The following is a 14174-nucleotide window of genomic DNA, read 5'->3' on the forward strand; positions in this document are numbered from 1 at the left end:
ATTTCTTTTCTGTGCTACGGGATTTAGGTGATTACTAGGGGTGTAACGATTCATTTTAACAACGATTCGATTCGAATCGTGATTCATGGTTGCCGATTTGATTCATGGACGATCTGGGTTAATTTAGAACGATTTGATTCGATTTGATTCAGTGACTTAAAATCGATTCAGTAACTTAACTGGACAGTGCAGGCAAAGTTTCTGAGATCCCTGTTGTTTCTTGTAAGGAAATCAGGTTTAAATTAATTATGGATATTATAAACAAGCAAACAAACAACAACAATTAATGGCAAATGTATTAACCTTTTATTTGAATCAAGTGCCATTTTCAATGAAAACATTACACAATAATTAAAAAAATGTTTGGGTCAATTTACAGAACCCCGGATATTCAACCACATTGTAGGGTCGCATGTCTTTACAGCTAAACTTGGCAATTGTTACTGTGATGTTGAGTTTCGTGCTGGCGAGGCCTGAGGAGTCTGCAGAGCTGGAGTTACCTTCTGCTGCTGCTGCAGCGGTAACGCTGCTAGAGGTGCCTGACTGTCGGTGTTGTTCAATCCCACGGCGCCTTAGTAGATGGCCGGAAAGATTTGTCGTGTTTCCGTGGTTTTTATTTGGTTTCTACATATTCTACAAACAGCGACCGACTTATTTAGAACACCTCCGTGTTTGTAAAAGCCAAAATGATTCCACACGCTGGATCGATAAGTTGGTTTGTAAATGTCTGGCTCGCAGTCGTTCAGAGTTTCGCGCCGCTGCGTGCTGATGACGTCACAGACAGGCAGACTGAATCGAGTAACGTTTAACGTGTCTAAAGTGATAAAAAACAAACAAACAAACACACATCCATACAGTTTTTGTACTTAAATCCAATGTGCAGTTTCCAAGTATCGATACAATCGATTATGTACCATTTCAATCGATTTGTAATCGATATACCAATTATAAACCGATATGCGGAGCACAGATCGATTCAGTTGGATCGCAGGAATATAAATCGATTAATCATTTCAGTGATTCATTCACTGAATTGATTAATTGATTTATATTCCTGCGATCCGATTAATCGATTAATCGATTCAGTGAATGAATCGTTACACCCCTAGTGATTATGATTTACAAAATGAATATGTCTTCCTATTGAATAAAAGCCAATGAATATAGAGTGAGTTGAACAGTAATAACCATGCAGCAAGAAAGAGACAAAATGCTAGATATAGTTATTCATCAGGAAACATAGTGCCACGCTGCATCAAAAAGTGTTTAGTTTGTATTGTCAAGTTAAAGGGGGGTGCAAGGAAAAACGCTTCCTGAAATCTCTGGACCTCAGACACACACACGCATTTACACTATGTGACTAATTTGATAGTAGCCTTTATTTAAATATGTTGTACTGTAACATAATTACTTGTCACAGTTATTTCTGATACAAGTTTTCTGAAGTGTTGTGTTTGTTAAATGTTCTGTTTATTTCCATTTCCAACAGAAGTTGGAATATTGGATGAAAAAAAATTAAAAAGTTGGTTTGTTGATGTGTTATAGTCACCATAGGGGGTTTTGGAGAAATGTCTTTGTATGACTCATTAATCAGAAAGTACTGATGACAGCTATTAAAAGAATGTCCCTCCCTTGTATGTCCCTTGTATGATATATGAACCAACTCCTCTGTGATAACCTTTAGAATACAGATACAGGAACCATAAGTTTGAGTTATGTAAGAGCTACTCAAGTGGAACGATTTCTGACTGAGAGTCTGAGAAAAAACTTTTCCGAAATCTTGTCCTATACAAATAGAAACGGATCTCAAGGCGTTTGGTGAAATATTAGCAATTTCTACATTTGCAAAAAGAAGGAGAAAAATAAACACCCATGTGTATTATTTTATCTTTCGTTTCATTTTCTTTCCCACTCCTTTGAAGAACACAAACACAAAAAGTAGCCCAAAATTGCAAAATTGTGTTGCATGAGAACAATGTTTTTGCCTAAAAAATAAACATGCAAATAAATGATAAATTATTACTTTAGTGTACATTTTTCAACTGCTTTATATTCCAGAGGCATTTCTTTCATATAAATAGTGACCGTGTAGTGTTTATCTTATACTACACACCTGTGCACACTCAAATATCACCATGAGAATTGTGAAAATGTGGGGCCGAAAAGTGTTACTCATTTCGGGTTTTTAGTCACGCACTTCCGCCTCTCGTATTTCTCACACTGAAAAAAGCAGCGTGTCCAAAAAAAATTGGACTTTGGTCCAAGCCGCGTTGGTTCCTCTTCAGCCTTCCCGACTGTACCGAGCGTCTCCCCCCTGAAGGTTTGAAAAGGCAGCTCTGCTGTTATATTTCAGTCTGGATGAGGTGGAAATAAGTGGACTTTGCCCATGTGTTGGCTAATGATTGTACAGTAGTTAAATGAGAAATGAGCGGGAGGGGGAATGTGTTGTTCTGGCCAAGACGTTAAACTTGATGAGAGTGAGTTACCTGTTGTTTAGGCATATGGCCAACAGCCTGTTTCCCTGTTCCTAAACAAATGCCTTTACATATCAAACATATTTGTCCTTGTGTGAAACTATTTTAGTATAAAATTAAATTAATTAAATTAAATTCAAAGACTATAAAGGCACTCTATTTAGCTGAAACTATACTCCGAATATTTAAAATTGTGCAAATAACACAATACGTTATTTTGCCCCTTATGTTTTGTTTATAATGCCGGGATTGGTCAATTATTACAAAATGTCTTCCAAACAGAAGTAGCGGCAAACCGGTCGAACATGTGCTGGGGTTTTTACGAGCAGCACCTGAAGGCAGCATCACGCAAAGGCTTCAATCATCGGCCACGGTTGGTCACCTGACCCAAACTCCACGTCACGTGACTGACATTTCATCCTCGCCATTTTGCAATGTGGGAGAAAGAGAGAAAATCCACTTTTTTATTGCTAACAAATAAAACAAAGCCGGTTTTATGTGTTGAGGACAAAGAGCGTCGAGCCTTTCCGTGTCAGTGAGTACGTCTTCGTTCAAACTGCAACCACGAGCTTCTCCGTCACACATTAACCAAAACCATAATTAAAACGCCCTTGTACCTTCATGTGTGGATAACTGCTAGCGCCGTGCGGGACTCGTGTGTACGTGGACGAGCATGCGTGTACGTGCGGCGACCTAACAGCGCTGCCTTTAACTCAAATGTCATTGAACGCCTCTTTTAATGTCGGCTAACGCTAGCTGTGCGCCGTCTGCTGTGTTCTATTTCGCTCTAGTGAAAAAAGCGGACGAAATATTTTTAGACCCCGACCTAACAGGTGCTTCTCCGGGGCTGGTGAAGGCGCCGAGAGGCCACGCTGTCCGCGCGCCGGGCTCTTATCTGGGCTCCCGAACTGATCGGATGTCCGTCGCTCGATACGGCGATTTCCCGACGAGCGCGGCCGTTATTCTGCGCCGGCTTTATTCCCGCATCCAGCCCCGCTGACACCACGCCAGCCCCCCCGTGGCTTCACTGCACAGTCATCAAACATGTGTATCTTGCTACTACGACTACTATGTTACTTTCGTGTCGTCGCGCACAGAAGCGGAAGTAGGAAAAAGAGGAAGGCGGTTTGTGGCCAGAAAGAGGAAAGTTCTGGAAATGCAGAGAGAAAATATTAAGTAATTGAACCGCAAGAGTTGTGATCACTTCCCTCTCGCTTGGTTTGTAAACACATGCACATGGGGAGGTCGTTTGACAGAGCTGATCACTATCGAACGGCATTGATATTTGTGTTTCCTCCCGCTTCTTCTGCATAGACACCTGCTCACTTAAAGAAGTGGCATTATGGTCCAACACATGTTGGTAGTTTGTCCTCTCTTTGGTAATCTAACGGATAGAACTCACAATTTCTTCTTCCCGCATTGCAATTCCGATTGCTAAATTCTCGATTTTGAGCACTTACTCTAAATTACTTAAAGTAAACAAAATGCAGAGCTAACATAACACTTCCCTCACTACACACATATATCAGCATGAGTTTACGTGCTGATTTCTGAGCTTTTCTAAGCACATTTCTTTGCAATATTTTCTCCATATCTTTAAAAAAATGAAGTTGTTTAGCTGTACAGCAACATACGTGCTATTTGCTACACATGTACAGTTTGTGATGTAATGGAAGTATATTGAAACAAACGTGCAGTTCCATGCGTGGCAAACAACATCACAAGCTCTCTGGATTGGTCTAAGGAGGGACATTTAAACATATCTTTATTTATATTAATAATCAGGGCCCATACCTGTTTAAATCTAATGTACTATCAGGCACCAACCCCTTTCCCTTTCTCCCCTGCCGTCTGCCAGGTCATGGAGGAGGCCAGCAATGTAGCTGTACTCCTCTCACACTCCTCCACCGCCTCTTCGGCTTCCTCCGCCCCGTCAGCACGGGACGCCTCCCAGACCTTTCAGCAGAAACACGCTGCAGACTCGCTCATACAGGTGATCGAAAAGCTCAGCAAAATCGTGGAGAAGCGGCCGCAGCGCCGCTGCACTTTGGCGGCACAGAAAAGACCCCCTCCTAGAGGTGAGGAGGACGGGCCGAGGGGGAGCAGAGGAGGCTCCCCTTTTAGGAAAACTAAGAGGAACTGTAAGGAGGAGGAGGTGCGATTAGATGGTGGCGCAGCTCTTTCCCCGCCCGGGGACAGCAGCAGCAACAACAACAACCACAACAACATCTCCTCCACGGCGACGGATTCAGCCGGCGAGGCCGACGGCAGCCACAGGCGGATGGTGACCTGCTATCAGTGCAGCCTGTGTCCGTACCTCTCGCAGACGCTGCCCCTGCTGAAAGAGCACCTAAAGCATCACAACGAGCAGCACAGCGACCTCATCCTCATGTGCTCCGAATGCCGCTTCACCTCCCGGGACCAGGACCAGCTGGAGGCCCACGTCAGGCTGCACATCGACACCGTTAAGGAGGAATGCGAATGGAGCGGCGGCGTCGGCGGCGTGGATGGCGTCGTGGCCATTGAGGCGGTCGAAAGCTCTCCGGACGGTTCCCGGGAGCTGCCGCAGAAGAAGAAGTGGTACAGCTACGAGGAGTACGGCCTGTACCGCTGCCTGATCTGCAGCTACGTGTGCAGCCAGCAGCGGATGCTCAAGACCCACGCCTGGAAGCACGCCGGCCTGGTCGACTGCTGCTACCCCATCTTCGAGGATGAAGACGGGGCGTCCGCGAGGAGGGGGGCTCCGACTGCAGCCAACGCACCGGCAACCAGGGAGGAAATAGTCGTTCTCTCCCCGGTCCTTCAAGATAAGAAGCTGCCCCCCGGCTTCAAGCTCCAGCTCTGCGTGCCGATGGACGCCGAGAGCAGACGGGACGGGCTGAATCATCCCGCTTCTGGTCCCATCGTAACTCCGAAGACGGAGGAGGAAAGCGCGTACCCCATCAAAGACCTGACCTCCGAGGAGACGGTGGTCGAGGTGCAGGTGACCACGGAGGCGGAGTCCGAAGTGGAGAGCGACGGCACCTCCGTGGCGGACAGCTTGCTGTCGTCGGCTCAGAAGATCATCAACAGCGGCCCCAACAGCGCCGGCCACATCAACGTGATCGTGGAGCGCCTCCCCTCGGCCGAGGACTCGGTCATGGCGACGAACCCGCTTCTCCTCAGCCCAGACCTGGACAGGGACAAGAACAAGAGCTTAACAAAGGAGGAAGGGCAGGGGGCCGCCGAGGGGGAGGTGCCCCCCGGCGGATATCCTTTAGGAGCTGACGTTACACCCGCTGTGGGTAGCGATTCTCCGCGGGACGAGAACGTTCCCCCCGCGGTTCGCAAGCGGACACACTCCGAGTCCCTGCGCCTGCACTCCCTGGCGGCGGAGGTCCTGGTCGCTATGCCCATGAGGACCCCCGAGCTCCTCACCGCCGGCTCCAGGGGGAGTCTGAGGAGCGTCACAGCCCAGGCACAGAGCCCCAACTCGGGCTTCAAACCCGCCGAGAGGACCTCAGACGCAGAGACAACCGCAGCTCTGCGTGACCTGGAGCTTCACGGCGGGGGCAGAGAGGAGGAGTTGGGGTCCCTGTGCCTCGGGGAGGGCGACGAGGAGGGCCCCGCCGCCAAAGCCGGCATCAGCCTGTCGCTGCTCACCGTCATCGAGAAGCTCCGCGAGCGCTCGGACCAGAACGCATCCGATGAGGACATCTTGAAAGAGCTCCAGGACAACGCGCAGTTTCACAAGGGCGCCGTGGTCGTGGGGGGCGGAGCCGGGGGCTACGCGCGCGGCCTCCCCCCGGGGATGGACGGGCTGGTTGCATCCGCCGACGGCGGCCTGGTGGACTTCATCCCAGGCAGCGAGCGGCCGTACCGCTGCCGCCTGTGCCACTACAGCAGCGGCAACAAGGGCTACATCAAGCAGCACCTGCGGGTGCACAGGGAGCGGAAGCCGTACCAGTGTCCCATCTGCGAGCACATCGCCTCCGACAGCCAGGACCTGGAGAGCCACATGATGCACCACTGCAAGACCCGGATGTACCAGTGCAAGCAGTGCCCGGACGCCTTCCACTACAAGGTGAGGACCCGCCCACAATGCAGGCGTCCAGTGCCGCCATGTTACCTTCCATCTACCATCCACGGACCACCTTGTTTAGGTTTATGTAGCTTTTCCCCGTTTCAGAGCTACACAGCATTACGTTTCCTGGGAAATGCATGAACGGTCAGTCCACCACTTTTGGTTCCTTTTGCCCCCGCGGTGTAAAATTGGACAATTTTGGTCACGTCCTCAAAAAAAGAACATTGCACAATAGTTTCTTTCAGAGTTCAAATGCCAAATCTTGTCTGGTTGCGGCTTCACAAATTGAGAATGTGCTGCTGGCTTCTTTTCTCTTGATTCGTTCGTAAACTGAATAGAGAATTAGGCTTTGAACTGAATGAGAAAAGTTTGAATCGACGCACGCCGTTAAAATATACTCAACATGCATTTACCACACTTCATCGGTGGTTTCAATAACTCTTTGCTGGGCTATTTAGATGATATTTTGCAAAGAATACGACACAGCAGCTTTAGGATGGGTTTTAATAGGGACGAGCAGTGAGACATGAGCTGCAGCGTCTATCGTTGAAAGTGGAAGAAAGATCAATTGGGATGCTGAAATGCCTGCTGCATTTGCTGGAAAGAGACGAGGGGATCGTTCATATATTAATAATCTCCCAGAAATGCCTGTCTGCCTCCACGCTGTGAAGAACGGGTCCTCCAGACCTGGTTTAGATGCACGATTGGACCACAACACCCAGGTTACCACCGTCAGGAGCACCACCTCAGCAGAAAGCTCAGACAGCAAAACAGACGTGGCTGAATAGTATTCATACCGCCACACAAGATTTCTCCCCTCTGTGCCATGCTTTCAATAAAGGACAGTACGTTCTCATATTTTTGTCAGTAGCTACATATTTACTGTGCATTAATGTTTTTTTCCTATTACACAAAGCCAACCCTTCTGCAACCTACTTTATTATTTCACAAAATGCGAACTGCATCCAGTGTCCTTATAGTGCGTGTGTGCGTGTGTGTTTTAGAGTCAGTTAAGGAGTCATGAAAGGGAGCAGCACAGCCTCAGCGTGGACATCGCGGCCCTCACGCCGGTCACTGAGACCGCGGCCGTGGCGGAGGAAGCGGAGCAGGTGACGGATGAAGGTACGGCTTGCTTTTACGTCTTCCATGTTTGAGGATGGGAAGAGAGAGAGTTTCTCTCTTTGTCCGCCGCACTTCCCTCTCGCCACATGCTGCCTTTTGGTTTCCCTCAGTGTATTTAGACCACTCCAGATGTGTTTACTTTGTGCTCGGCTACAGAATGCAGTTTACAGAAGATGTATAAGTGCGACGTGTGCGACTACACCAGCTCTACGTATGTCGGAGTGAGGAACCACCGCCGGATTCATAACTCCGACAAGCCTTATCGGTGAGTTGAATGCACTACGATCACCTAAATACAATGAGGGGGGGGGGGGTGTTGATTAGTATTGGCTCGGGCGGGGCTTCATCACGTGTATCAGCCACTAAAAGCATTTGTGCGTGAGACTGCTGCAGGGCTCACACGAACCCACCAATGGAGGAACTCTTACATGGACATTTTTCTATTTAAATCTTTTTAAATGTTTGACTGAGATTCTGATAAAAAGTGCCCTCAGTGCTGGGCAACTTCACCTCACTCTGCTACTGAACATAGAAACAATCATTTAGAACATTAGCTTTGTTCTCTTTATGGAATGTATGTGTTAAAATCTCTTTATTTAAATGTATGTTTGAACATGTATATGTTCATTATTTGAGTTGCCTTAACAGAACGCTAGATTCACAGCAAGACATATTAATTCATATTATTAATTCATATTCTTGTTTTTTCATTTTTTTAATTCTAATATGAAAGAATATTAATATATATTATTAAACGTTGGATTAAATCCGTGGAAGAAAAAGATGACCAGTTGAGTATGATTGTTGCCCTGTGGGGACGTCAGTGGTGTGTGAATGTTTTGCATGTTGCATTTCCAGGTTTCAAGTACCGGTTCACACACAGGAAGCTCACATAGAAGTTATCAAACAACAAGCCTTTCCGACCTGAGCTGTCAGTCTTAGAAAGGACCACTAGGTGGCAGTACATGGCCGGTGATGCTCAGTGATCTTCACCATGTCTCACACACACACGCACACACACACACACACACACACACACACACACACACACACACACACACAACTTGCTGTTGTTAGTTAATGCCGAGCTGACTGAGGTAAGAACACATGTGGGTGTGGAAGCCGCGCTTCCTAAACAGTGTCATACTCTAAGGTCAAATATGCTTCCAACACCACAGACACACACACACACACACACACTACCAACAAGATTCCACCCTGCTTTGATAAGGTCAGACGGCATCTAATTGCTGTTTCTAACCAGAGGGGTGAGCCGTCCTGTAAGCCAATGGAACGAGAGCAAAATAGGAGCTCGGTAATATCCGGATATGAAATGGGTGAAACCAAGAGAACATTCCAACTCGGGCAATAAAGAAAGTTGCGGTCTGATTTATTATAAGTTCATTAAGCGGGGACGGAGCTGGCTGTGGGTTGGTTAAAAGTTGGCGTAAAGGCGCATTCCACGCCAGGGGCACGTGACGTCATCGCTGCGTCCTCTGTTCATAACGTTTACCGAAGTTTCCAGTTACACAAAAGCATACGATGCAAGATCTCCATTCTGTGTGCACATCCGTCACTTCTAAGCATTAGGCTCAATAAGGCTTCGTTATATGATACTGGCCGGGCAGCATTTCTGAGACAAGGAGAAAAGGTGATGCCGTCTTTGTGACGTGTCGAGCCTCGGCCAATCAGTGTTGAGATGTCTGCAGTGTCTTCATTTCCCTCCAACTTTTCATCATTACACTCGCGAGTATGAAATATTCAGCGAGGTTCAAGTGGATTTGTATCTGTTATAGTACGGCTCAGTAGTACCACTGTAACACTGCCAGTTCAACATTTTATGAGACGGAATATTTTGTGTGGCTGTAATATGATCGATGGGAGAGCCATCGGTACATTTTGTCATGGCTACTTTCAACATATAGCTGTGGGTAGACTGAGCGTTTTCAGACCAGGCTTTTGCACCAGACGTACATTGAGGCGATTTCAAATAGGTCACAGGTGTTACACCGCAACGTCCGAAACATGTTGGGGTTTAGTCTTTTTCCTAAAGTGGCCAATCGCCCGTCTCCGATCGGGCCACAAGTGTAAACGTGTTCAAAGGGCGGAATGTCAAGCTAAGACGCTCTGTCCACTTCTCTCTCATCACTCCTTTTCTCCATCTGCCAGGTGCTGCAGCTGTGATTATGCCACCACCAACATGAACAGTTTAAAGGGCCACATGAGGAGGCACCCTCAGGAGCACCAGGCCGTGCAGCTGCTGGAGCAGTACAGGTGAGAGAACCTCAAATAACAGTCCCTCACAGAGAGAAATGATAAGAGAGACTACTGAACCTCTGAAGTGAGAATGGAGAGCTGCACGTCGCCAAAAAGAATACTGCGTTTGGTATCAGTCCGTGTGGATCTGCACTCGTGGTCCTCGCAGCCTGGAAGGTTGAGAAATGGTTGCGTGATTGCAAAGCTGCTGGATGGGGGACGTGCTTTGTCATTATGCTAATGACTTAGCTGATTTCCACTTGAATGAGTGCTTGTTCGGTGTCATCAGGATGCCCATGTTTCCAGATGGATGTTCTCCTTTGTCTGCATGGGGCTAAAGATACTAACTATTGCATTATGCAGAAAGCAAATTCGAGAGACCCATTTAAAAAGAATCCTTAATTGAAAGTTACTTTTTCACCAGTAGCTTAGTTTATGTGGTGCAGCGTTGTACCTTTTTAGTTCTTATATTGACACTGGTTTTAAAGAGTAACTTTTCTTTTGGTAGACACGATGATGTGTTTTGTAGCTGCAGGCACAATATATCTGCCAACACGGAGATTGTTTTATCTCAAAGTTGCCTTAGAAAAACACTCTGGTTACCAATAACCAGCATTGCTGTGTGAGTCCGGCTCCCCCTTCACCTGGAGGACAGCAGCTTGTTACCTGTTGTCTTGTCTTCAGAGCTCCTGTCTGCTCTCCTCCAGGAGCTGCTGCACCTGAATTGGTGTGAGGTAAAGATGGGATTAGGATGAGAAACGCGCCACTCAATCGCACATTTGTCTCTCCAGCATCGTCGCGTCTTTGCATAGACTCTGTATGTAAACGTACCATTACTCTTCTTGTGAGCTGTACCCAGCATGCAGTTTGGCAGGGTCATTTTTATAAATTCCTCTCAAATGATTAATGTTACAAATCGTTTATGTGTCACAAGCTGTTGAGTCGTGAAGTTTACCCTGTTAAAGAGTGTTTGTCGTGGGTTATTTATTGTCATTCTGAAGTTATAACCATGACTCAATCTCAACACACATAAGACGAGTAGCTGCGTCCGCTGCTCCGTCTGCGATGACGCGTCAAAATGAAATTCTGCCGCCTGCCGAAGAGCAACGTCAGTTGTCTTGGCGTAACAGTACGTGAGAAATTCATACCCACGTGCCGCCCGGCCCTGAGCTAAACTATTAAGAAGATCTTCTCTTTCTCTCTGAATCCTCAAATCCTCATTTCCTCGCTCCGCTCTCCCCATCCTGCAAACCCCAGGGTGCCTGCAGACTTCCTAGTCTGGACTCGTCCCCTGGATCGGAAGCAGGAGATTAATACAGCAAACGTTACATCCAATCACGCTGCTGCTCATCTTCTCTCCTTTGTGCTTCTTGCAGATGCTCCCTGTGTGGTTATGTCTGCAGTCATCCCCCGTCCCTCAAATCCCACATGTGGAAGCACGCCGGAGACCAGAATTACAACTACGAGCAAGTTAACAAAGCCATTAACGAGGCCATCTCCCAGAGCAGCCGGTAAATACTTTCCTTTCTGTGTTCCACAGTATTTGCACAACACTGTTGCTGAAGGAAAAGACTGCGTGATGTTTTTTACAGTGAAAGCCCCACAATGTATCGGTCATGTCAGTTGTACAGCTCCTAAAATATTTAGCTTGTGTGGCCTTTTAATCACTTCAAATTGTTGGATTTCTTTTTAAACACTTGTACTGGCAGGCTCTTAAAAAAATTATATCTTGAAGTAGCTGAAACTTCTTTTTTTTTTTTTTTACAGTATATTGAGTCCACCAGAGTGATTTCCTGAATCAATTCCAATTTAATTCCAATGCCATTAGGGCAGGGGTGTCAAACTCATTTTAGGTTTGGGCCAGATACTTCTGGGGGTCTGGGGTGGGGTGGGGCGGGGGGGTTAGGCTCCCTCACAAAGTGCGACCACCAGTGCACTTTAAGAATAGCAGCTATTATAGAAATGCAATTTTTGTCTTCTTGTAATTCTCACAATGGCAAATTCATCTGGCGGGCCTTGAGTTTGACACCTGTACATTAGGTTAACACTACTATCATTGGTTAGATATGCAAGTCAGAGAACTAATGATGTGACTAGTAAAGACAACCATCAAACCTGGTGAACCAAAGCAGTGACAATTTTTTTCTGGTTCATGGTTTTCCGAAGAAAATATAACATTTTACATTTTGAAAGGTTGTACTTCAACATAAGTTCATTCATCACTGCTGACACAGCTGTCTCACATACACATAATGCATCATGGGGAGAATCGATTATTCTCTTATGCAACCAACTTTATTCTAGGGCTGTCAATGGAATAGAAAATCTCCCATTTTGTTCTACTACATCTTATAAATGAATGAGTAATCCCTCTGGGAAGCGTGTATATGAGACACTGTTGTATAATTGTATTTTTTTTAACGCAAAACTAGACTCATTTCACCATTTGGGAGGCATTCCTCAGTTCCCCTGCATGTTTTACTTCTAATGCAAAAAGCTCTCCATCAACTGCAGCACTGGCGTTTTTATGTCCGGGTCAACGCACCCCGGATGTAAACAAAGTTGTGTTAACTGCGTTTCATAGGTGTTAACTTTGACAGTCCTACTTTATACATCCAACAGATGTCCGTCCATCCATCCATCCATCCATCCATCTTCAAGCCGCTCATTCTGCACACAGTCAATCCCAGCTAACTTGACTGGTGGCCGCCAATCGCAACACAGAGACAAACAACCATTCACGCTCACATCCACACACACCTACGGGCAATTTAGAGTCCTCAATTCACCGATCCAACAGATGTTGAAAAACAAAAATAGTACTGAGGCAATTTGACACTTTCACAGGCCACCAGCATTTGAACCGCCCCCCCTGTGGTGGTGGTGGTGGTGTTTCTTTCTTGTCGGTAACTCCAATGTGTGATTCTTCCTCAGAGCTCCTCAGAAGTCGGCGGCGGTGCTGGAGCCGGTGGCAGAGCGCCCCGCGGGGGCTCAGCCCTCTACGGACAAAGCCCAGGGCCCGGTGGAGCCGGCGACTCCCAGCGTGGCTGTGGACGGCTCGGCGGGCTCCCCCACGGACACCTCACAGAGGCCCGGCGGCTCCCAAAGCCCCCAGGGGAAGGACCACGCGCGGCCCCAGAGCCGGCCGCGCACCAGCCAGACCCCCGCTCAGGGCCCCCCCATGGAATACTGCGTGCTCCTGTTCTGCTGCTGCATCTGCGGCTTCGAGTCCACCAGCAAAGAGCGGCTGATGGAGCACATGAAGGAACACGAGGGGGACATAATCAGCATCATCCTCAACAGGGAGCAGCAGCAGCAAGCAGAAGCACAAACAGCCGAGTGAGACCCCAACACCCCCACCCGCCGCCCCCTCCCCTTTTTATATTAACACTGACAACACTGCAATATCACAATGAGCTGCTGCTCACTGAAGTCATTTCATGAGGTCTATGGAGGTGTAAACATTTCACGTCTGCTGTGTGTCCTCTGGTCACATCAGGGGCTCGAGGCCGGTGGCATGGAAAGTGATGAAATTATTTTCTGAGCGTAATAAAAAAAAAAAAGAAAGAAATATCGTATCTCGAATGGGTTGAAATCATAGACGCAAAATGTGTCAATAACACAGCAGCGAAAACAACAACGTGATCGCTACGGTGGATCAAACTGATCAAATTGGTGTATCTCAGCCTCTCCAGCCCCCTAAACACAACAGAAGACGTCATTGTGTCATAAATGACACTTTCAATTATTTTTAAACGAAGACATTTTAAGTTTGACAATGTAGGTCTTAGAGGTCGCTGTAACGAGCCCTAAATATGTGCTTTACTGAATTACTACACTTCAGGAGTCTTTCCGGTGCCACTGTATGACATATTTTTTCTTGTTATTTGGTGTTTTCATGAGTTGTTCACAAGGATTAATTTGGAGGGCACATTTTTATCAGAAAAAAAAATAGCCTCTAAGTTGTAATAATTTCATTGGACTCTGATTGTACAACACATGTGTTGATTGGGAATAATACAAACCAAGCAGCGCAGCGTGTGTCTGATGAGTTGTGATTACAACTGAGCTTTTGGGATAGTTCAAGTGAAACACAATCATTCTCAGAAATGGTGAATACAAAGAAAAAAACCTTGTTGGACATTGGAAATGTGAATGTAAGTTCCTTTTGGTGTCGCAAACACAGGCGGCATTTTCAGATTGTTTCCTTCAGTCCGTCTTATTTACACCACAAATAAGAACTCGTTTTGTGCCACATT

General features: G+C 46.7%; 1 protein-coding gene across 5 annotated transcripts; it reads left to right on the forward strand.

The window, feature by feature from the left end:
- Positions 1–2805: 2805 nt before the first annotated feature.
- znf507 (zinc finger protein 507) lies at positions 2806–13486 on the forward strand. Of its 5 annotated transcripts, none has more exons than XM_040161965.2 (7): positions 2806–3013; positions 4333–6537; positions 7542–7659; positions 7816–7924; positions 9829–9933; positions 11292–11426; positions 12850–13486. In XM_040161965.2, the coding sequence occupies exons 2-7, from the start codon at positions 4336–4338 to the stop codon at positions 13256–13258; spliced, it is 3078 nt and encodes a 1025-aa protein (XP_040017899.2). In that variant the 5' UTR covers positions 2806–3013; positions 4333–4335; the 3' UTR covers positions 13259–13486. The 5 variants fall into 5 exon arrangements, with proteins under 5 accessions (XP_040017899.2, XP_040017892.2, XP_077941356.1 ...); XM_040161958.2 differs by having other exon boundaries at positions 2837–3009; XM_078085230.1 differs by lacking the exon at positions 12850–13486 and adding an exon at positions 12538–12828 and having other exon boundaries at positions 2837–3009.
- The last annotated feature ends 688 nt before the right edge of the window (positions 13487–14174 follow it).

Source organism: Gasterosteus aculeatus, chromosome 12, assembly GCF_964276395.1.
Source record: "Gasterosteus aculeatus chromosome 12, fGasAcu3.hap1.1, whole genome shotgun sequence".
NCBI lineage: Eukaryota > Metazoa > Chordata > Actinopteri > Perciformes > Gasterosteidae > Gasterosteus > Gasterosteus aculeatus.